The sequence below is a fragment of the Leucopleurus acutus genome (genome assembly GCF_964270905.1).
Source record: "Leucopleurus acutus genome assembly, chromosome: X".
In the NCBI taxonomy this organism is placed as follows: Eukaryota; Metazoa; Chordata; class Mammalia; order Artiodactyla; family Delphinidae; genus Leucopleurus; species Leucopleurus acutus.
In genome coordinates, this window is record NC_139148.1 from 128,145,232 (window position 1) to 128,167,978 (window position 22,747).

The 22,747-nt window shown below is 45.3% G+C and overlaps 1 protein-coding gene across 2 annotated transcripts in view; it reads left to right on the top strand.

The window, feature by feature from the left end:
- Window positions 1-22,747, top strand: part of MTMR1 (myotubularin related protein 1) — a gene marked incomplete at its 5' end in the record, with an annotated part of 77,866 nt that overhangs the window by 35,982 nt on the left and 19,137 nt on the right. For both annotated transcript variants that reach the window (XM_082865411.1, XM_082865412.1), the window contains 6 exons: window positions 4,445-4,546; window positions 4,865-4,948; window positions 5,953-6,102; window positions 6,912-7,100; window positions 14,233-14,418; window positions 15,114-15,320. In XM_082865411.1, the coding sequence (XP_082721537.1) occupies window positions 4,445-4,546; window positions 4,865-4,948; window positions 5,953-6,102; window positions 6,912-7,100; window positions 14,233-14,418; window positions 15,114-15,320 (918 nt within the window). The remainder of the gene's footprint in view (window positions 1-4,444; window positions 4,547-4,864; window positions 4,949-5,952; window positions 6,103-6,911; window positions 7,101-14,232; window positions 14,419-15,113; window positions 15,321-22,747) is intronic.

Here is a 22,747-nt window from a genome sequence, read left to right on the forward strand (position 1 = left end):
AAAGAAGCAAAGAAGGAAAGAAGGCAAGAAAGAAAGAAAGGAGGGAGGGAGGGAGGAAGGAAGGAAGGAAGGAAAGAAGGAAAAACAGAAAGAAAGAAGATACAGTAAAAATAAAATAAAGTATAATAAAGTTATTGAATTAAAAAATTCTTATTTAAAAAAAAAAAGGGACGGATAGAACCTTAGGACAGATGTTGGAAGCAAAGCTGTACAGACAAAATCTTACACAGGAGCATACACATACACCCTCACTAAAAGAGGTAAAGGGGGAAAAATCCTAAATCTTGCTGTCAGAGACCACCTCCTCAATTTGGGATGATTCGTTGTCCAAAGGAGGGAAGGAAGGAAGGAAAGAAAGAAAGAAAGAACGAAGGTAAAGTATAATAACGTTATTAAAATTAAAATTGATTATTAAGAAAAAAAATTTTTAAAAAAACCATGGACGGATAGAACCCTAGGACAAATGGTGGAAGCAAGACTAAACAGACAAGATCTCACACAGAAGCGTACACATACACACTCACAAAAAGAGGAAAACGGAAAAAAATCATAGATCTTGCTCTAAAGTCCACCTCCTCAATTTGGGATGATTGGTTGTCTATTCAGGTATTCCACAGATGCAGGTACATCAAGTTGGTTGTGGAGCTTTAATCCGCTGCTCCTGAGGCTGCTGGGAGAGATTTCCCTTTCTCTTCTTTGTTCTCACAGCTCCCAGGGGCTCAGCTTTGGATTTGGCCCTGCCTCTGCGTGTAGGTCGCTGGAGGGCGTCTGTTTTGTGCTCAGACAGGACGGGGTTAAAGGAGCCGCTGATTCGGGGGCGCACTCAGGCCGGCGGGGAGGGAGGGGCACGGAGTGCGGGGCGGGCCTGCGGCGGCAAAGTCCGGCGTGACTTTGCACCAGCCTGAGGCCCGCCGTGCGTTCTCCCGGGGAAGTTGTCCCTGGATCCCGGGAACCTGGCAGTGGCGGGCTGCACAGGTTCCGCGCAAGAGGGGTGTGGAGAGTGGCCTGTGCTCGCACACAGGCCCCTTGGTGTCGGCAGCAGCAGCCTTAGCGTCTCCCGCCCGTCTCTGGGGTCCGCGCTTTTAGCCGCGGCTCCCGCCCGTCTCTGGAGCTCCTTTAAGCAGCGCTCTTAAACCCCTCTCCTCACGCACCGGGAAACAAAGAGGGAAGAAAAAGTCTCTTGCCTCTTCGGCAGGTGCAGACTTTTCCCCGGAGTCCCTCCCGGCTAGCTGTGGTGCACCAACCCCTTCAGGCTATGTTCAAGCCGCCAACCCCAGTCCTCTCCCTGCGCTCCGTCCGAAACCGAAACCCGAGCCTCAGAGCCTCAGCTCGCAGCCCCGCCCGCCCCGGCGGGTGAGCAGACAAGCCTCTCGGGCTGGTGAGTGCCGGTCGGCACCGATCCTCTGTGCGGGAATCTCCCCGCTTTGCCCTCCGCACCCGTTGCTGTGCACTCCTCTGTGGCTTCGAAGCTCCCCCCTCCGCCTCCCGCAGTCTCCGCCCACGAAGGGGCTTCCTAGTGTGTGGAACCTTTTCCTCCTTCACAGCTCCCTCCCACTGGTGCAGGTGCCGTCCCTATTCTTTTGTCTCTGTTTTTTCTTTTTTTCTTTTGCCCTACCCATGTACGTGGGGAGTTTCTTGCCTTTTGGGAGGTCTGAGGTCTTCTGCCAGCCTTCAGTAGGTGTTCTGTAGGAGTTGTTCCACGTGTAGATGTATTTCTGGTGTATCTGTGGGGAGGAAGGTGATCTCCGCGTCTTACTCTTCCGCCATCTTCAAGGTCCCCCGAGGCTGTCTTTTCTCCACTGTATATTCTTGCCTCTCTTATCAAAGATAAGGTGACCATATGTGTGTGGGTTTATCTCTGGGCTTTCTATCCTGTTCCATTGATCTATATTTCTGTTTTTGTGCCAGTGCCATGCTGTCTTGACTATTGTAGCTTTGTAGTATAGTCTGAAGTCAGGGAGCCTGATTCCTCCAGCTTCGTTTTTCTTTCTCAGGATTGCTTTGGCTATTCAGGGTCTTTTGTGTTTCCATACAAATTGTAAAATTTTTTGTTCTAGTTCTGTGAAAAGCACCAGTGGTAGTTTGATAGGGATTGCGTTGAATCTATAGATTGCTTTGGGTAGTAGAGTCATTTTCACAATGTTGATTCTTCCAATCCAAGAACATGGTATATGTCTCCATCTCTTTGTATCATCTTTAATTAATTTCAACAGTGTATTATAGTTTTCTGCATACAGGTCTTTTGTCTCCTTAGGTAGGTTTATTCCCAGATATTTTATGCTTTTTGTTGCAATGGTAAATGGGAGTGTTTTCTTAATTTCACTTTCAGATTTTTCATCATTAGTGTATAGGAATGCTAGAGATTTCTGTGCATTAATTTTGTATCCTGCTACTTTACCAAATTCATTGATTAGCTCTAGTAGTTTTCTGGTAGCATCTTTAGGATTCTCTGTGTATAGTATCATGTCATCTGCAAACAGTGACAGCTTTTCTTCTTCTTTTCCAATTTGGATTCCTTTTATTTCTTTTTCTTCTCTGATTGCTGTGGCTAAAACTTCCAAAACTATGTTGAATAATAGTGGTGAGAGTGGGCAACCTTGTCTTGTTCCTGATCTTAGTGGAGGTGGTTTCAGTTTTTCACCACTGAGGATGATGTTGGCTGTGGGTTTGTCATATATGGCCTTTATTATGTTGAGGTAAGTTCCCTCTGTGTCTACTTTCTGGAGGGTTTTTATTATAAATGGGTGTTGAATTTTGTCGAAAGCTTTCTCTGCATCTATTGAGCTGATCATATGGTTTTTCTCCTTCAATTTGTTAATATGGTGTATCACATTGATTGATTTGCGTATATTGAAGAATCCTTGCATTCCTGGGATAAACCCCACTTGATCATGGTGTATGATCCTTTTAATGTGCTGTTCGATTCTGTTTGCTAGTATTTTGTTGAGGATTTTTGCATCTATGTTCATCAGTGATATTGGCCCGTAGTTTTCTTTCTTTGTGACATCCTTGTCTGGTTTTGGTATCAGGGTGATGGTGGCCTTGTAGAATGAGTTTGGGAGTGTTCCTCCCTCTGCTATATTTTGGAAGAGTTTGAGAAGGATAGGTGTTAGCTCTTCTCTAAATGTTTGATAGAATTCGCCTGGGAAGCCCCCTGGTCCTGGGCTTCTGTTTGTTGGAAGATTTTTAATCACAGTTTCAATTTCAGTGCTTCTGATTAGTCTGTTAATATTTTGTTTCTTCCTCGTTCAGTCTCAGAAAGTTGTGCATTTCTAAGAATTTGTCCATTTCTTCCAGGTTGTCCATTTTATTGGCATACAGTTGCTTGTAGTAATCTCTAGCCAGACCCTGTTTATTTATGGACATTTAAGTTACTATTTCCATTCTTTCGGTGTTAGAAATAATATCACAACAGTAACTTCCTCACTTCCCCAATTGCTCTTGGTTTAATTTGTTTGTAGTCATATTTATTTTCAAATTTGATGTAAGGTTAAAGAAGAATGAGATTTTTGTGTTTAGCTAACGACGTAGGTTTAGAAAGGTCAGGGGGTAGTGCTGAGATCAGTCCCAGGAAGAAACTGCACTGTCAGAGCCCCCTCGTTGGCATTGCTCCTGAAAACTTCCACTTGATCTTTCGGCTGGCAGCTTGCATGGCAGGGTGCTTTCAGAAACCGATCTTGAGAAACAGCATTATAATTTCTGTAAGAAAGTCACTGAGGGCCATACATGACACAGAGTCCTTGCTTTGAGTTCAGAGGAGAAACCTCTGTCGCATTTCTATTTGATGGATGGTGTGAATTCCGTAATTGACTCTTTTAGCAACTTAAAGCCCACAACTGATTGATTCTATAGCACACCTTTAGCAAGTAAGTGCACAGGACTTGATGGCATGTCTTTTATGTACTAAGCTTATTCTTGGTTCCATCTGATGAGGTTTTTCCCCAACACGTCTCCTTTGTTCCAATTTTCTCACTTAATCTTTTATTATCTTGTTGGAGGTGCTTTGCGAATTGCCTCGGTATCCACTGGTGATTGGTTACAGGACACCCCCCTCCCCCCAGCAAATACCAAAATTTGGGGCGCTTAATTCTCCTTATATAAAATGGCGTTAGTATTTGTATAGAGCCTACGCACATTCTCCTGTGTACTTTACATTATCTCTAGATTATTTATAATACCTAATACAATGTCAATGCTATGTAGGTAGTTGTTGGCACTCTGCTAATTCAAGTTTTGTGTTTTGGAACTTTCTGGAACTTTTCCCCCAGTGTTTTTGATCCATGCTTAGTTGAATCTGTGGATGTGCAGCCTGCAGATAGGGAGGGCCGACTATGTTTCATGAGAAATGAATAAAAATATTTTATTTATTTCTTCATAGTGTGGTGTCTACTTCATAGGTACTCAATACATGTTGAATAAACGAGTTTTGCTAATTGTTTAACAGGATATGAGGAACTTGCGACTTGCTTATAAACAGGAAGAACAGAGTAAACTAGGGATATTTGATAACCTCAACAAACATGCATTTCCTCTTTCCAATGGGCAGGTACGTACACCAAAATAAATCTTTTTATGTGTGGGTCTAAATGCCTTCACAGAGGTGTAAAAATTTCATGTTTAACTGTTCTTTCTTCCAGAGGTTTCCTTTATCTGTTTTCTCTCTGTTGGTAACTAATATTAGAATATTTTAAATTTGTCAGTTCTGTGTAGGATGAAGAAAACTGCCAACTTGTTGCTTCAAAATTTACAGATTAAAGTAGGAATCTTAATACATTCAGCTCATAACTGAATGAAAAGCTTTAATAGCAGGCATATGACATAGCAAAGAAATGCTGACATATGTATTTTGTGGTTTTGTATCCAGACACTCTTTGCATTCAACTATAAAGAAAAATTTCCAGTGAATGGATGGAAAATTTATGATCCAGTATCTGAATATAAAAGACAGGTAAAGTGTGTTGCTTATCAATCGGGAAATAATAGGTTGAGCATGTTTTTCCTAAAAGGGTAGAAATGTAGTGGAGAAGAAACCTTTTGAAACAAGTTGTCCATGGGTGTAACTCACTTGGCTTGTGGGTTCTTCAGCTCTGGATGTCCGTTCTCCCCATACCAAACCTTTGGTTATGGCACTGTTTGTTCTTCCTTTTTCCAGAGTGCAAGTGGAGTACAGGGACGGGGGTTGACAAACCAAACCAGCCAGATGGTTTTTATTACATATTCTGGTAGCAAATTAATGAGTAAGGATCAAAACCAGTGGTTTAAGTTAGATTTTAAGTATATGGCATGGCTACATCAGTCTGATGAGGTGTTCCTATACCTAGAAGCTCTTTAGTGCATTGTTAGTTTGAAGATATTCCAACAAGACGTTATTTTCATGACATTTACTCTTTGCCTGCACCTTATATTTGGTATGGTGATTTTATATTCCTTATTTTAGACATTTTTAAGAACTTTCTGCTTCTCTAAATGACTTCCATGGGTATTTTTAAGAACAGCACTATGCTCATTTGTTATAGAAAACATGACAAGAAATGCATACGACTGGGATTCAAGTATACAATTTTCATGTTTTAGTATGTTTGGAAATTATGCTTCATTAGGTTTTTTTTTAATGAATTAGGTAGGAAATGGGTTATATCAAATAAATGTATATTTAAACTTTTAAGTAGCAATGAACAATGAATTACAAATGGATTTTAGTAAAAAATAAGAAATGGGGACTTCCCTAGCGGTCAAGTGGTTAAGACTCCACGCTTCCACTGCAGAGGGCTCGGGTTTGATCCCTGGTCGGGGAACTAAGATCCCACATGCCATGGCCAAAAAAATTAATAAATAAATTTTTGGAAAAAAAGAAAAGAAAAGAAGAAATGGATGTGGTTCATGCTTAGTACTTTTTGAAAGTGTAAAAGTGTGCTCCTCTCCACCCCCTGACTTTCCTCTGACACCCTGCAGGGCTTGCCAAATGAGAGTTGGAAAATATCCAAAGTAAACAGTAATTATGAGCTCTGTGACACCTACCCCGCCATCATTGTCGTGCCAACTAGTGTAAAAGATGACGACCTTTCAAAAGTGGCAGCGTTTCGAGCAAAAGGCAGAATCCCAGTAAGTAATAAACATTGTCATTTAGATATAAACGTGTACTGTATTCGATCTAATATGGAAAAAAGCAAGACAGAAAAAACTTAGTGAATCATCCTTGAGAAAATGCATTCTTTCTTAGATACTGAGTGCAAGGCTCTACCTATACTGGAAGGGGCACCATTGCAAAAGTAGACAGCAGCCAGCAGGGGGTGAAGTTTTTTAAACAACTTTGTTGATATATAAAAAACCTCCATGTGTTTAATGGATACAATCTGATGAGTTTGGATATATGTGTACACCCAGGATTCTGTCACCACAGTGAAGCAGGGAGCGAACGATTTTGAGACCCGAGTTTGTGCTCTGGTATAACCCTGAGTCACTTGGCTGCTGAAGGAAAATGGGAGGTTTGGGGGCTTAGCTTTAGATTTCATTAAGAGACTGTATATTTACTTTGTCCTCATATGGCCACGTATGCCACTATTGAGATCCAAAGGTGTTTTTAAATTAGGAGACAAAATAAAACTAGTCAATCAAATAGAAATGGGGCTTGATGTCAGTCATAGTTTGACTTAGTCTCTGGTTTTCTTAGAATCATAGAATTTTAAAGGTAGACGGGGATTCTTAGAGCTCATTTAGTCAGACTTCTTTCAGCCTGACCCAAACATTGAGTCCCAGGGCCACTATCACGCTGTCCTCAGGCTGACTCCTCCCCTTTGAGGAAAATATGCTGAAGCAGCTGTGCTTGAGAAGAGAACTTGTTTTCACTACCTGGTCATTAGAGCACGTATTATTTTAGGACCGTACTAATATTTATGGCTTTCAAACACTAGGTGTTGTCATGGATTCATCCAGAAAGTCAGGCAACGATTACCCGTTGCAGCCAGCCACTTGTGGGTCCCAATGATAAACGCTGCAAGGAAGATGAGAAGTACTTGCAAACGATAATGGATGCTAATGCACAGGCTCACAAACTCATCATCTTTGATGCCCGGCAAAACAAGGTCGCCAGCACCAACAAGGTACATTATTGATACTGCTGCAGAAGTTTTTCTCCTGTACTGTTTGTAAGTCATCATGCCATTCAAATAGCCCAGGGAAGGTGGACTCTTGCGGTGTAGCCCACAGCTGGGCCTCCTGGGTCCCTAGCCCTTGGGAATACTGTCGTCTCATTGCCCCTCCACAATCCTGTCTGCTGAACTAATTAAGTAAAGACCCAGAAAGAGAATGATCGCCTAGAGAATCTAGTAAGTATTTTAATGAAAGAATCATGAGGCCCTTGGAAGTCCCTTTAACCTGTGAACTATGGTGATTGCTTGATTACTTCATATCTGCCTGAAGTTCTGTTAGATTGGAGTCAGCTATGTGAAACAAGGCAGATACACAAAGTTGCCATCCGCACCCAGCTCCCATCTGATCCCCACCAGCTGAAGAGGCCCAGGCTGTGCTGTCAAGCCTCCAGTACCCGCTTTCCAACGGGAAGGGCTCTGAACGGTGTCATTTCTGTTTCCCGCAAATGACTTGCTGAGAGTGTGGTCCTGCAGGCAGGCCTCTGGCAGTCAGAGTCCTGACCCCTCCACAAGGAGTCTCAGGTATGAGGATGGTGGCCACAGCCCTTACCATCTCATGCCTACCTGTAAGGTGATGCTCGGGTAATCAACATGCAATGAGCATGTACTAGGGACAAGGTGCTGGGGGAAACACCAGGACAGACGAGGCTACATGTAGGAGGTGCCAGCTCGGTGTTCCGGGGGAGCTCGTGCCGCTGGGCGAGGCTTCACAGAGGAGGTGGCGTTTGAGCTGGCCCTGGGTGATCAGCGGGATGAGACGGGCAGGGCACTCTAGACAGCACGAGGCCCCTTCAGCGGTGCGCCAGAGCATGCCATTCATGAGAATGGCAAGAAGGGGGGTGTCTGAGGGTTCCCCCGCCGTGTCCCCCTAAGCAGTGCTTGGGGGTCTTTGTTTCTCTTGGCAGCTTGTGCCCCTTCTTTGCTCACTGATGAGTCCATCGTTGACCACAGTCTCCAAAGAGCCAACGTCTTGCGCCCCCTGTCTCACTCTCGGGAGGATCCCTTCCCTCTTACTTCAAAGAGCAAACAAGCCGTCAGGTGCGCCCATGGCCCTTGAGGCACGTGCCTGCCAAGCGGCCCCCACCGTGAGGCGGGGTAGCGGGGGGCGTGCAGCGTGCTCCGTGGGAGTGTGGAGGCAGCGTGGTTGTTTGCACCTGACCGTGGGCAGTTACTGCATCTCTCTAGACCACGATCCCCTCATCTGAACTGGGAGCGGCAGCACACCTCCTTCCTGGGGTGGATGTGAAGGTTGCATGGGTGCCTGTCCCAGAGAAAGCTTTTGGGTCAAGTTTGCCATCTCTGCTACTGACCTGGAGTGGACGGCCCCATTCTCTTGACTCTCATGACATCTCTGCCCTGGACCACCCCCTCTCTGTACCCTGGCCGGCTCAGCCTCCTTCACTGCTTCCTCTCTCTCTTCCCAACTGGCAGATGGCAGCACGCCTGGAACCCAGTCTGGGGTCCTCTTTTCTCCTTTGCCCAGTCTCGCTGGGCCATCTCCTCCAGTGCCCTGATTCTCAACACTCCCTGTGTGTTCAGTTTGCCACCCAAGTTTCTATCATGCTCTGATCCCTCCTGAGGTCCAGATGGGATTTCCATCCCGTCGTCTGGTTGGCATCCCCTCTTGGCTGTCTCCCAGGTAACAAAACCTCAGTGTATCCAGACCAGCCTAAGAGACCAGGGTAGTGAGAACCCTCAGCTTTGTGTTCAGTTACATGTGGGGTTTCCTCCCTGCTCTGTCACTTAGTGCTCGATAGAACCCTGAGCAAGTTACTTAACCTCTCCAGAAGCCTCTTCTGTAACAGGGGAGGTGTCTCCCCTACAGTCTCTCATGTAGAGAGGGCTGCGTAAGGATTGAAATTGTGTGAGGAGAATGCACAGTGCCGGGTGTATCAGTATAGGATGCTGAGAGGCTAGCCCCACCCTGCCCCGGGGTCTGGCCTGGCACTGAGTGGTGGTGTCAGCTACTGAGTCGGGGAAGCTGGGAGAGGACCAGGGTGGGGAGAAAGATGGGCAGCGCGTGAGTTTCCTGAGGTGCTGAACCAATGACCACAAACTTGGCGGCTTAAAACAGCACACATTTATTCTCGCACAGTTCTGGCATCTGGCAGCACTGTGCTCCTTCTGAAGGCTTCCGGGGAGATCCATTCCCTGCGTTTTTGGGCTTCTGGTGGCTCCTCTGTGCACATGGCTACCGCCCTCCAGTCCCTGCCCCTGTCTTCCCACAGCCTCCCCCTCATTGTGTCTCTGGGTCTTCTCCTCCCCGACTGGAACAAAGAGCTGCTGGCTGGTGGGCGGGGTCGTCTCTCAATGGAGGACCCGATGGTGAGTGGCATTGTATGTTAATTCAAAAGTCCAGACTCCATTATGGAGGGTTTCAAGTCAACTTTCTTCTCGAGAAAGTGAAGATGCAGGCAAGGAATTTCATTTTAACCTGTTGCAGTTGAGGAGCCTGTGTGGGGACAGTAAAGCTCTGGAGCTCAGAAAAAGGTCAGGTTGGAGGTCGAGTGGAGGTTGCAGCCTTGGAGGGGAGGGGATGAAGTTACCTAAGGAGCCTAGGCCACGTGGGCGGGGCCAGGCACCAGACCGCCTGAAATGCTGTCTGTGGAGGGTAAGAGAGGAACTCAGTGAAGGAAAGGGTGCTCCAGGTGGTCGGGAGGAGACCGCAGAGAAGAAGGGAGAGGTCCCAGATGCCAGGAGAGGAGGAGTGTCCAGGAGAGAACTAGGGGGAGGGGTGTCTTAGCTTGGACAGCTGTAACTAAATATCATAGGCTGGGTAGCTTATAAACAGCAATATTTATTTCTCAAAGCTCTGGAAGCTGGAAGTCTAAGATCAAGGCACCAGCAGATTCAGTGCGTGGTGAGAGCCCACTTCCTGGCTGTAGACAGCCCCGTTCTTGCTGTGTCCTCACACTGCCAGAGCAGAAAGGGGCAAGCTCTGTGCCGTCTCTTCTGGGAGGGGCACTAATCCCATCGTGAGGCTGCCTCCTTCATCACCTAATCTTTCCCAGAGGCCACACATTCTAACACCATCCCATCGGGAATTCAGGTTTCAACATGGGAATTTCGGGGGATTCAAACGCTCAGTCTGCAACGTCTTGGGGGAGGTGTGTGGACTTCGGAGTCTGAGGGCATGGGAAACCTGTCCTGCCACTTGCTGCCTTTGGGAGTTGCCAGCCCTCTCTGAGGCTTTGCTTTTCTCACCTGGGAATCCTCCCTGCTGCCTAGGATCGGCATCCTGGCGGGCCTTCACCAGGTGCTGAGCAGCTGGCTTGAAATCACGAACCCGAGTCCATCCTTCAGCTGCCTCCGTCCCAAGCGGTGTTAGGCTTTCTTCTCCCTGAGGGTTGAGGATGGCCCTGCCGCCACTGCTGCTATGAGCTGATCCTTGGGGACTTGGGGGCCAGTGGGGAACAGTGTCCAAACATCGCTGGCTTCCTTCTGGAACCCTGCTTTGCCCCCATAGAGAGAGGCCTGGCCAGCAGGTTCGAGTCTTTCAGAACTTTCTGAGCCCCCTGCCCCTGTTTCTGCTGGGGTATAGGTGGGGCCCCTTCTCCCCCTCCTTCCCCCTCCTCTGTCTCCAGCCCTCCGGGCGCCTGCTCTCTGTCCTAGCACGGAGTAGGCACTCATGCCCTTTTTCTCCCATGAGCCCATTTTCTGATTGTCATTTGTCTTGTTTGGAGCTTTAGTAATCAGTTTCCAGGCAACAAACTGGCTTTAACTACATTCTCCTGGTTAACACCAGCCCTGAGCACGCACGCCCTCCGTGCTGAAGTGCTTTCTGGGTGTGGGGCCTCTGCCCCAGCCTCAGGTCTCCCTCAGGGGTCCCTGCCCAGCTCGGGGCTTTTCGAGGTAGGTGCTGGGAGAGGTTATAATACATCAGTGCCCGAGTATGGGGGGCATGCACCGAGCCTTGCACGGATTAGCGTTCATTAAGATCGTTTATTTAGTTAGTATTTAATCCCCACAGTGAGCCCCTGGAGTCTTTCCGGTGAGAAAGCTGGGCGCAGAGAGATGGTGAGGACCCATAGCTACTTGAGTGGCAGACCTGGGATGACGAACCCACGCTCCGTGCCACCAAAGCCTGTGCCTTTAACCCCTCGGCCAGTAGTGTCTTCAGTGGGCACCGAGGATATCATTTATGAAAACATCATCCTGCCACACAGGCAGGACCAGGCTCTAGGCTACTTTGGCCACAGTTTGTGTTCAGAGTGTTCTGTTGAGTGAGAGCGCCTCACGTCATCCTGTACCGGCCAGAGGACAGGCGCATCCAGACCCGATGACGACATTCTCTTCTTTCCCCGCCAGTCGTGTTTGCGGCTCCTGAGCTCGAGCAGGTCCTCGGCCCCTGCTCTGCCCCCGGTGGCTGGGCTCCGGTCCCCCGGCATGGCTGTGGCACGGGCTCGGGGCACACTCCCCCACCCCCGCCTCCCTGCCCACCCACCCCAGGCCCACACCCGGGCCGCCGAGCAGGACCCCAGGCTCCGGCCCCGGGCCCCAGGCTCCTGCCAGGCTCCCTGCCTCTCCTGGGCCCTCCAGGGGCTGGGTCAGCCCTTTACAACTCTTTCTCTCCTGGATGGCCCTGCCCCACGCCCTTCGTCCTCCACCCTTCTGCACAGAACACACCCAGCCTCAGACGGGAACTGCCCCCCACCCCGTCCCTGCCTCCACAGCCCGGAAACTAGGGTGGCCTCCGCGCTGCGTCCTCCCCCGACCCCCTGCCAGCTCAGCCCACCCTGCTCTTGTGCCCACCCCTTCCCGTGAAGTCTGTCCCAGCTGTGCAGATAAGCCCTCCCCGGAGTCCCCGTCCCCGTCCCCTCGCAGCTGGCTCCGCCGTTCCCCTACCCCCTGCCCGTCTTGGCCTGGACTCTTCATGGTAAGGCCACCGAGTACCTGCTTGTCACGACCTCGCGAGCTTTTGACACAGTGAGTACCGTCTCCTTTTTGAAAGACTCTCTTCCCTTTTCTCTTTATCCTCCAGTCTTTGGCCGCTCTCCTCAGTCTCTTTTGCTCTGCATTCCCTAAATGTCGGCTTTCCGCAGGCTCTGGACCTGACTGCTCTCCTCACCACACACGCCGTCCCTGAGCCCTGGACGCCATCCCCAGAGCCACCGCCCTGCCCCTCTTCCGTGCTCCAGAGCTCTGCGTCCTGCTCCCGAGACAGTTCCACCACTCAAAGCCCAGGGCTCTGTTCCTCCTCCAGAGACCAGTCCACAGTTTACAGTTCAGTGCCTTCTAGTCTATTCACAGCGTTGTGAGACAGTCACCACTATCTCATTCCAGAACGCTTCCATAGCCCCAGATGGAAACCCTGTGCCCACTGGCAGTCGCCGCCCATCCTCCACTCTCCCCAACCCCTGTCCCCAACACCTGTCAACCACTAATTTACTTTCCATGTAGATTTCCTTCTTCTGGACACTTCATATAAATAGAGTCATACACTGTGTGGTTTTATGTGCCTGGCTGCTTTCGCTTGGCGTGATGTTTCTACGGTTCCTCCATACTGTAGCATGTATCAGTACTCCATGCCTTTGTGTGGCCGAAAAATAGTCCATTGTATGGATGCAGCACAGTTTATCCGCTCATTCATCGATGGACATTTGCGTTGCTTCCACCTGATACCTGTTGTGGATATTCCTGCTATGATTTGTTGTGTACAAGTTTTCATGTGAATACCTGATTTTAGTTGTGCAGGAGTTGGAATTTCTGGACCAGATGGTAGTTCCATGTTTAACTTTTTGAGGAACCATCAGACTGTTTTCCATAGAGACTGTACAGTTTAAATTTCTACCAGCAATGTATTAGGGTTTCAATTTCTCTATATTCTCATAACAGATGTGTCTTGGATGTTGACTTCTGCAAAATATAAGCTAATTGTAGACCAGATTTTGTTATGAGATTACCAAGAGGTGAGCCGTATCCCCCTTTTTTGTTACATTTGCATTTTATTTTACTTAAATTACTTAAATAAATCTCACTGTTTGGGATTTACAAATTGTTTTATATAGAAGTTTTGTGGTAGTACAACTTTATTTTTTAAAATATTTATTTATTTATTTATATTTTTGGCTGCGTTGGGTCTTCGTTGCAGCACACAGGCTTTCTCTAGTTGCGGTGAGTGGGGGCTACTCTTTGTTGCAGTGCGCGGGCGTCTCATTGTGGTGGCTGATCTTGTTGCAGAGCACGTGCTCTAAGTGCGTGGGCTTCAGTAGTCGTGGTGCGTGGGTTTCAGTATCTGTGGCACATGGCTCAGTAGTTGTGGCTCGTGGGCTCTAGAGCACAGGCTCAGTAGTTGTGGCGAACAGGCTTACTTGCTCCGCGGCATGTGGGATCTTCCCGGACCAGGGCTCGAACTCGTGTCCGCTGCATTGGCAGGCGGATTCTTAACCACTGCATCACCAGGGAAGTCCACAGTACAACTTTTTTATTCAGATATATGGTAGAACGTTTTAGAACCCAATTCGCCTTGTGTAAGATCCAGTTGTTAATCGTTTTCAAAACTAATGATGGGTGATGGAAGATTGTTGTGGGTTGAACTGTGTTTCCATTAAAAAAAAAATGTGTTGAAGCCCTAACTCCTGGCACCTGTGACTGTGGCCCTGATTTGAAATAGGGTCTTTGCAAATGTAATCAAGTTAAGATGAAGTCATATGGAATTAGGATGGGTCCTAATCCAGTCTGACTGGTGTCCTTATAAGAAGAGATACAGACACAAGGAGAAGGCCATGTGAAGATGGGGCAGAGATTAACGTATCTATAAACCAGAAACACCTGGGGCCACCAGAAGCTGGAAGAGGCAAAGAAGGGTCCTCCCCAAGAGGGTTCTGAGGGAACACGGCCCTGCCAGTACCTTGATTTTGGACTTCCAGCCTCTAGAACTGAGAGAGGAGAAATTTCTGTCACTTTAAGCCACTCAGATTGTGGTACTCTGTTCCAACAGCCATGGGAAACTCATACAAGGATGTAGGAGGCTTATTATAAACAGATGAGTTTGTCGCTTCTTTAATGGTCTCTATCTGGTTAAAACTAGAAAGAACAGAAAAGTTAACTCAGATGAAGTGACATATATCTTTTGTTTTCACAGGCAAAGGGTGGGGGCTATGAAAGTGAAAGTGCATACCCAAACGCAGAACTCGTGTTCCTGGAGATCCACAACATTCACGTGATGAGAGAGTCGCTGCGAAAACTGAAGGAGATCGCGTACCCGGCCATCGAGGAGGCGCGGTGGCTGTCCAACGTGGACGGGACGCACTGGCTGGAGTACATTCGGGTACAGAGAGGGCCCATCCTTTACGTGCTTTCTGCTTAAGATTTCTCTGCAGCTGGGCCATAAAGCTATCTGTCTGTCTGTCTATCTGGATGGTTTCTTAGCATTGCAAATGAATGCATCTTTGCTGTGTACTTGGGCTTTCATAGTTTCCATGGGCAGCATCCAAACTGTGGTCTTTGTTGGGGGGGGCGGGTTGTGACATAACAGAAAGCAATAATGCTTGCCTCAGATCAGGGTTTTTTTTTTTTTTTTTTTTTGTGCGGTATGCGGGCCTCTCACCGTTGTGGCCTCCCCCATTGCGGAGCACGGGCTCCGGACGCGCAGGCTCAGTGGCCATGGCTCACGGGGCCCAGCCGCTCCGCGGCATGCGGGATCCTCCCGGACCGGGGCATGAACCCGCGTCCCCTGCATCGGCAGGCAGACTCTCAACCACTGCGCCACCAGGGAAGCCCTCAGATCAGGTTTTTAAAGTACTTTGTGGCCCTTTGATAAAGGACCCTATTTACTACTGTAGTTTTTTTCTTAGTGTAAGTTTCTCTTTTTTCCCTCCAGATAGTAATGTTTCCTAATGATTCTTAAATTGATTGCATTCTTGTTTGGTTCATTGACCTGAACTTCCAGTGTTCTCCACAGAATTCTTTTTGCTGTAATAGAAATTAAATGTAGCCTGGTTTAATGTGCCTTCTTTTCTGAAGATGCTTCTTGCTGGGGCAGTAAGAATTGCTGATAAAATAGAATCTGGGAAAACCTCGGTGGTGGTGCACTGCAGCGACGGTTGGGACCGAACATCCCAGCTGACGTCTCTGGCCATGCTGATGTTGGACAGTTATTACCGCACCATTAAAGGATTCGAGGCTCTCATAGAAAAGGAGTGGATAAGCTTTGGACATAGGTTTGCACTGGTAAGTTGAGACAGTGAGGTGCACGCTTCATTATTTTGCTATATCATATGCATATTTGTATCACACATCACACACACACACACACGAGACGGCTTTGTGCTCTGTGTGAGACCTGAATTGCCATAAGAGAATGCCATGGACCTCAGCATTGTATGTTCCTGGCAGGGCAATCTTTTTTTTTTTTCCATGTAGGTATGCCTTTATTTTTGTAAAGAATTAAGGTAAAATTCATATAACATAGAATTAACCATCTTAAAGTATATAGTTCCACGGCATTTAGTGCATTCAGTGTTGTGCAACCACCATCTCTATCTAGTTCCAAAACATTTCTTCACCCCCAAAAGGACACCCTGTACACATTAAGTAGTCACGCCTCATTTCCCTCTTCCCACCAGCCCCTGGCGACCACTAATGTGCTTTCCATCTCCCTGACATAAGTGGACTCACACAATATTTGTCTCGCTGCGACAGGCTTATTTCACTAAGCACAATGTTCTCAAGGTTTATGCATCTTACAGAACCTATCAAATTTTATCAGTAATTCCTTTTCATGGCTGAGTGGTATTCCATTGTGTGGATATACTGCATTTTGTTTATCCATTCACCTGTTGGTGGACACTTGGGTTATTTCCATCTGTTGGTGATTGCGAATAATGCTGCTGTGAACATTGGTGTACCAGATTTTGCCATACAAAGTACCATAAGACTGGGTGGCTTAAACAACAGAAATTTATTGTCTCATCATTCTGGGGGCTGGAAGTCCAAGATCAAGGTTCTGACAGGGTTGGTTTCTCCTGATGGCTCTCTCCTTGGCTTGCAGACGGCTGCCTTCTTGCTGTGTCCTCACGTGGCCTTTCCTCTGTGCGCACACATCCCTGGTGTCTCTCTGTGTCCAGACTTCCCCTTCTTATAAGAACATGAGTCAGACTGGAACAGCCTCATTTCAACTTAGGGCCTTTAAGGATGTGATTCTCTCCCAATGCACTCACATTCTGTGGTACTGAGGGTTAGGACTTCAACAGTGCTGGACACACAGTGGTGCTCAGTTACGTGTATCCTCCAGTTTTAATCTTCTAGTGACCTTGCGAGGCAGATGCTACCATGGATAGATGGGGAAACTGAGTATGAGCTATCTGCCAAGGTCACCCAGCTATTGAGGGTACAGCCAACCTTCAGGCAGGGGTTTCAAGCCTGCAGTCACTCACCCACTGGGTCTGTCTACTATTCCTTCCCTCGAGTTTCTGTGGATGAGCTCCTACCTGAAGCCAATTTCTCTCCTTGCCCACCTGTCCCGTCATCCGGCTCATGGGTGGTTCCTGCCTCCATCTCCCCTCTCCCCTTGATCGTTTCCATTGATAGAAACGTGCTGTTACTTATCCCATCCTAAAACCCAACCCTCTTGACTGTACTTCCCCCTCCAGGTGTCACCCTGAACATCTGCTCCCCACTACAACAAATCTGCACAAAACTAGTTTGTTCTGGCTCTCACTGTTTCTCTCCTTCTGGTCTCTCTTGAACCCGCTTCAGCCAGGCTTCCTCCTCACGCCCCTGCACCTTCGCCCTGCCACTGCTCTTGTCACAGTCACCAATGGCTGCCACTCTGCCAAGTGCTTCTCCTATTTGGCCTGAGCATTTGATACTGGTCATTGCTCCCTTCTTCTGCAAACACTTTCTTCCCTTGGCTTCTAGGTGGCTGCAACCTTCTGAATTTCCTCCTACCTTCTGGTCCTCCCTCTCTCCCCAACTTCTTCTTTTTTTTTAAACACCTTTATTGGAGTATAATTGCTTACAATGGTGTGTTGGTTTCTGCTGTATCACAAAGTGATTCAGCTATACATATAAAAACATCCCCATGTCTCCTCCCTCTTGCATCTCCCTCCCTCCCACCCTACCTATCCCACCCCTCTAGGTGGTCACAAAACACCGAGCTGACCTCCCCGTGCTATGTGGCTGCTTCCCACTAGCTATCGATTTTACATTTGATAGTGTTTATAAGTCAATGCCACTCTCTCACTTCGTTCCAGCTTACCCTTCCCCCTCCTCGTGTCCTTAACTCCATTCTCTACCTCTGCGTCTTTATTCCTGTTCTGTCCTGAGGTTCTCCAGAAGCATTATTATTATTTTTAGATTCCATATATATGTGTTAGCATGCAGTATTTGTTTTTCTGACTTACTTCACTCTGTACAACAGACTCTAGGTCCATCCACCTCACTACAAATAACTCAATTTCACTTTTCATGGCTGAGTAATATTCTATTGAATATATGTGCCACATCTTCTTTATCCATTCATCTGTCGATGGACACTTCAGTTGCTTCCATGTCCTGGCTATTGTAAACAGTGCTGCAATGAACATTGGGATACACGTCTCTTTTTGAATTATGGTTTTCTCAGGGTATATGCCCAGTAGTGGGATTGCTGGGTCGTAGCGTAGTTCCGTTTTTAGTTTTTTAAGGAAGCTCCATACTGCTCTCTATAGTGGTTCTACCAATATACATTCCCACCAACAGTGCAAGAGGGTTCCCTTTCCTCCATACCCTCTCCAGCATTTATTGTTTGTAGAGTTTTTGATGATGGCCATTCTGACCAGTGTGAGGTGATACCTCATTGTAGTTTTGATTTGCATTTCTCTGATGATTAGTGATCTTGAGCATCCTTTCACGTGTTTGTTGGCAATCTGTATATCTTCTTTGGAGAAATGTGTCTTTAGGTCTTCAGTCCATTTTGGGATTGGGTTGTTTGCATTTTTGCTACTGAGCTGCTTGTATATTTTGGAGATTAATCCTTTGTCAGTTGCTTTGTTTGCAAATAGTTTCTCCCATTCTGAGGGTTGTCTTTTGGTCTTGTTTATGGTTTCCTTTGCTGTGCAAAAGCTTTGAAGTTTCATTAGGTCCCATTTGTTTATTTTTGGTTTTATTTCCATTTGTCTAGGAGGTGGGTCAAAAAGGATCTTGCTGTGATTTATGTCATAGAGTGTTCTGCCTATGTTTTCCTCTAAGAGTTTGATAGTGTCTGGCCTTACATTTAGGTCTTTAATCCACTTTGAGCTTATTTTTGTGTATGGTGTTAGGAAGTGTTCTAATTTCATTCTTTTACATGTAGCTGTCTAGTTTTCCCAGCACCACTTATGGAAGAGGCTGTCTTTTCTCCACTGTATATTCTTGCTTCCTTTATCAAAGATAAGGTGACCATACATGCATGGGTTTATCTCTGGGCTTTCTATCCTGTTCCATTGATCTATATTTCTGTTTTTGTGCCAGTACCATATTATCTTGATTACTGTAGCTTTGTAGTATAGTCTGAAGTCAGGGAGCCTGATTCCTCCAGCTCCATTTTTCTTTCTCAAGATTGCTTTGGCTATTTGGGGTCTTTTGTGTTTCCATATAAATTGTAAAATTTTTTGTTCTAGTTCTGTGAAAAATGCCGTTGGTAGTTTTTTTTTTTTTAAACAAATTTATTTATTTTATTTATTTATATTTGGCTGCACTGGGTCTTTGTTGCTGCTCACGGGCTTTCTCTAGTTGTGGTGAATGGGGGCTACTGTTGGTTGTGGTTCACAGGCTTCTCATTGCGGTGGCTTCTCTTGTTGCAGAGCATGGGCTCTAGATGCATGGGCTTCAGTAGCTCTGGCTCACAGGCTCTAGAGTGCAGGCTCAGTAGTTGTGGCGTACAGGCTTAGTTGCTCCGCGGCATGTAGGATCTTCCCAGACCAGGGCTCAAACCCGTGTTCCCTGCATTGGCAGGCATATTCTTAACCGCTGTACCACCAGGGAAGCCCACATTGGTAATTTGATAGGGAGTGCATTGAACCTCAATCAAAGTAGATTGCTTTGGGGAGTATAATCAATTTCACAGTGTTGATTCTTCCAATCCAAGAACATGGAATATCTCTCCATCTGTTTGTATCGTCTTTAATTTCTTTCATCAGTGTCTTATCGTTTTCTGCATACAGGTCTTTTGTTTCCTAAGGTAGGTTTATTCCTAGGTATTTTATTCTTTTTGTTGCAGTAGTAAATGGGAGTGTTTCCTTAATTTCTCTTTCAGATTTTCATCATTAGTGTATGGGAATGCAAGAGATTTCTGTGCATTAATTTTGTATCCTGCTACTTTACCAAATTCATTGATTAGCTCTAGTAGTAGTCTGGTAGCATCTTTAGGATTCTCTATGTATAGTATCATGTCATCTGCAAACAGTGACAGTCTTACTTTTCTTTTCTGATTTGGATGCCATTTATTTCTTTTTGTTCTCTGATTGCTGTGGCTAAAACTTCCAAAAGTATGTTGAATAATAGTGGTGAGAGTGGGCAACCTTGTCTTGTTCCTGATCTTAGTGGAAATGCTTTCAGTTTTTCACCACTGAGGATGATGTTGGCTGTGGGTTTGTCATATATGGCCTTTATTATGTTGAGGTAAGTTCCTTCTGTGTCTACTTTCTGAAGAGTTTTTATCATACATGGGTGTTGAATTTTGTCAAAAGCTTTTTCTGCATCTGTTGAGATGATCATATGGTTTTTCTCCTTCAGTTTGTTAATATGGTGTATCACATTGATTGATTTGCGTATATTGAAGAATCCTTGAATTCCTGGGATAAACCCCACTTGATCATGGTGTATGATCCCTTTAATGTGCTGTTGGATTCTGTTTGCTAGTATTTTGTTGAGGATTTTTGCATCTATGTTCATCAGTGATATTGGCCTGTAGTCTTCTTTTTTGTGATATCTTTGTCTGATTTTGGTATCAGGGTGATGGTGGTCTTGTAGAATGAGTTTGGATGTGTTCCTCCCTCTGCTATATTTTGGAAGAGTTTGAGAAGGATAAGTATTAGCTCTTCTCTAAATGTTTCACAGTATTCACCTGTGAAGCCATCTGGTCCTGGGCTTTTGTTTGTTGGAAGATTTTTAAACACAGTTTCAATTTCAGTGCTTGTGATTGGTCTGTTTATATTTTCTGTTTCTTCCTGGTTCAGTCTGGAAAGGTTGTGCTTTTCTAAGAATTTGTCCATTTCTTCCAGGTTGTCCATTTTATTGGCATATAGTTGCTTGTAGTGATCTCTCATGATCCTTTGTATTTCTGCAGTGTCAGTTGTTACTTCTCCTTTTTCATTTCTAATTCTATTGATTTGAGTCTTCTCCCTTCTTTTCTTGATGAGTCTGGCTATTGGTTTATCAATTTTGTTTATCTTCTCAAAGAACCAGCTTTTCGCTTTATTGATCTTTGCTATTGTTTCCTTCATTTCTTTTTTACTTATTTCTGATCTGATCTTTATGATTTCTTTCCTTCTGCTAACTTTGGGGTTTTTTTGTTCTTCTTTCTCTAATTGCTTTAGGTGTAAGGTTAGGTTGTTTATTCGAGATGTTTCCTGTTTCTTAAGGTAGCATTGTATTGCTATAAACTTCCCGCTTAGAACTTCTTTTGCTGCATCCCATAGTTTTTGGGTCGTCCTGTCTCCATTGTCATTTGTTTCTAGGTATTTTTTTATTTCCTCTTTGATTTCTTCAGTGATCACTTCGTTATTAAGGAGTGTATTGTTTAGTCTCCATGTGTTTGTATTTTTTACAGTTTTTTCCTGTAATTGTTATCTAGCTTTATAGCGTTGTGGTTGGAAAAGATACTTGATACGATTTCAGTTTTCTTAAATTTACCAAGGCTTGATTTGTGTCCCAAGATATGATCTATCCTGGAGAATGTTCTATGAGCACTTGAGAAGAAAGTGTATTCTGTTGTTTTTGGATGGAATGTGGTATAAATATCAATTAAGTCCATTTTGTTTAATATGTCATTTAAAGCTTGTGTTTCCTTATTTGTTTTCATTTTGGATGATCTGTCCATTGGTGAAAGTGGGGTGTTAAAGCCCTCTACTATTATTGTGTTATTGTCGATATCCCTTTTTGTGGCTGTTAGCATTTGCCTTATGTATTGAGGTGCCCCTATGTTGGGTGCGTAACTATTTACAATTGTAATATCTTCTTCTTGGGTTGATCCCTTGATCATTATGTAGCGTCCTTCTTTGTCTCTTGTAATAGTCTTTATTTTAAAGTCTATTTTGTCTGATATGAGAATTGCTACTACAGCTTTCTTTTGATTTCCATTTGCATGAAATATCTTTTTCCATTCCCTGACTTTCGGTGTGTATGTGTCCCTAGGTCTGAAGTGGGTCTCTTGTAGACAGCATATATATGGGTCTTGTTTTTGTATCCATTCAGCCAGTCTATGTCTTTTGGTGGGAACATTTAATCCATTTACATTTAAGGTAATTATCGATATGTATGTTCATGTTACCATTTCCTTAATTGTTTTGGGTTTGTTATTGTAGGCCTTTTCCTTCTCTTGTGTTTCCTGCCTAGAGAAATTCCTTTGGCATTCATTGTAAAGCTGGTTTGGTGGTGCTGAGTTCTCTTAGCTTTTGCTTGTCTGTAAAGGTTTTAATTTCTCCATCGAATCTGAATGAGATCCTTGGTGGGTAGAGTAATCTTCGTCGTAGGTTTTTCCCTTTCATCACTTTAAATATGTCCTGCCACTCCCTTCTGGTTTGTAGAGTTTCTGCTGAAAGATCAGCTGTTAACCTTATGGGGATTCCCTTGAATGTTATTTGTTGCTTTTCCCTTGCTGCTTTTAATATTTTTTCTTTGTATTTAAGTTTTGATAGTTTGATTAATATGTTTCTTGGAGTGTTTCTCCTTGGATTTTTCCTGTTTGGGACCCTCTGCACTTCCTGGACTTGATTGACTATTTCCTTTCCCATGTTAGGGAAGTTTTCAACTATAATCTCCTCAAATATTTTCTCAGACCCTTTCTTTTTCTCTTCTTCTTCTGAGACCCCTATATTTCGAATGTTGTTACATTTAATATTGTCCTAGAGGTGTCTGAGACTGTCCTCAATTCTTCTCATTCTTTTTTCTTTATTCTGCTCTGCAGTAGTGATTTCCGCTATTTTATCTTCCAGGTCTCTTGTCTGTTCTTCTTCCTCATTAATTCTGCTATTGATCCCTTCTAGAGAATTTTTAATTTCATTTATAATGTTGTTCATCATTGTTTGTTTGCTCTTTAGTTCTTCTAGATCCTTGTTAAACGTGTCTTATATTTTCTCCATTCTATTTCCAAGATTTTGGATCATCTTTACTATTATTACTCTGAATTCTTTTTCAGGAGACTGCCTATTTCCTCTTCATTTGTTTGGTCTGGTGGGTTTCTACCTTGCTCCTTCATCTGCTGTGTATTCCTCTGTCTTCTCATTTTGTTTAACTTACTGTGTTTGGGGTCTCCTTTTGCAGGCTACAGGTTTGTAGTTCCCGTTGTTTCTGCTGTCTGCCCCCTGTGGCTAAGGTTGCTTCAGGGGCTTTGTAGGCTTCCTGGTGGAGGGGACTGTGCCTGTGTTCTGGTGACTGGGGCTGGATCTTGTCTTTCTGGTGGGCAGGGCCATGTCCAG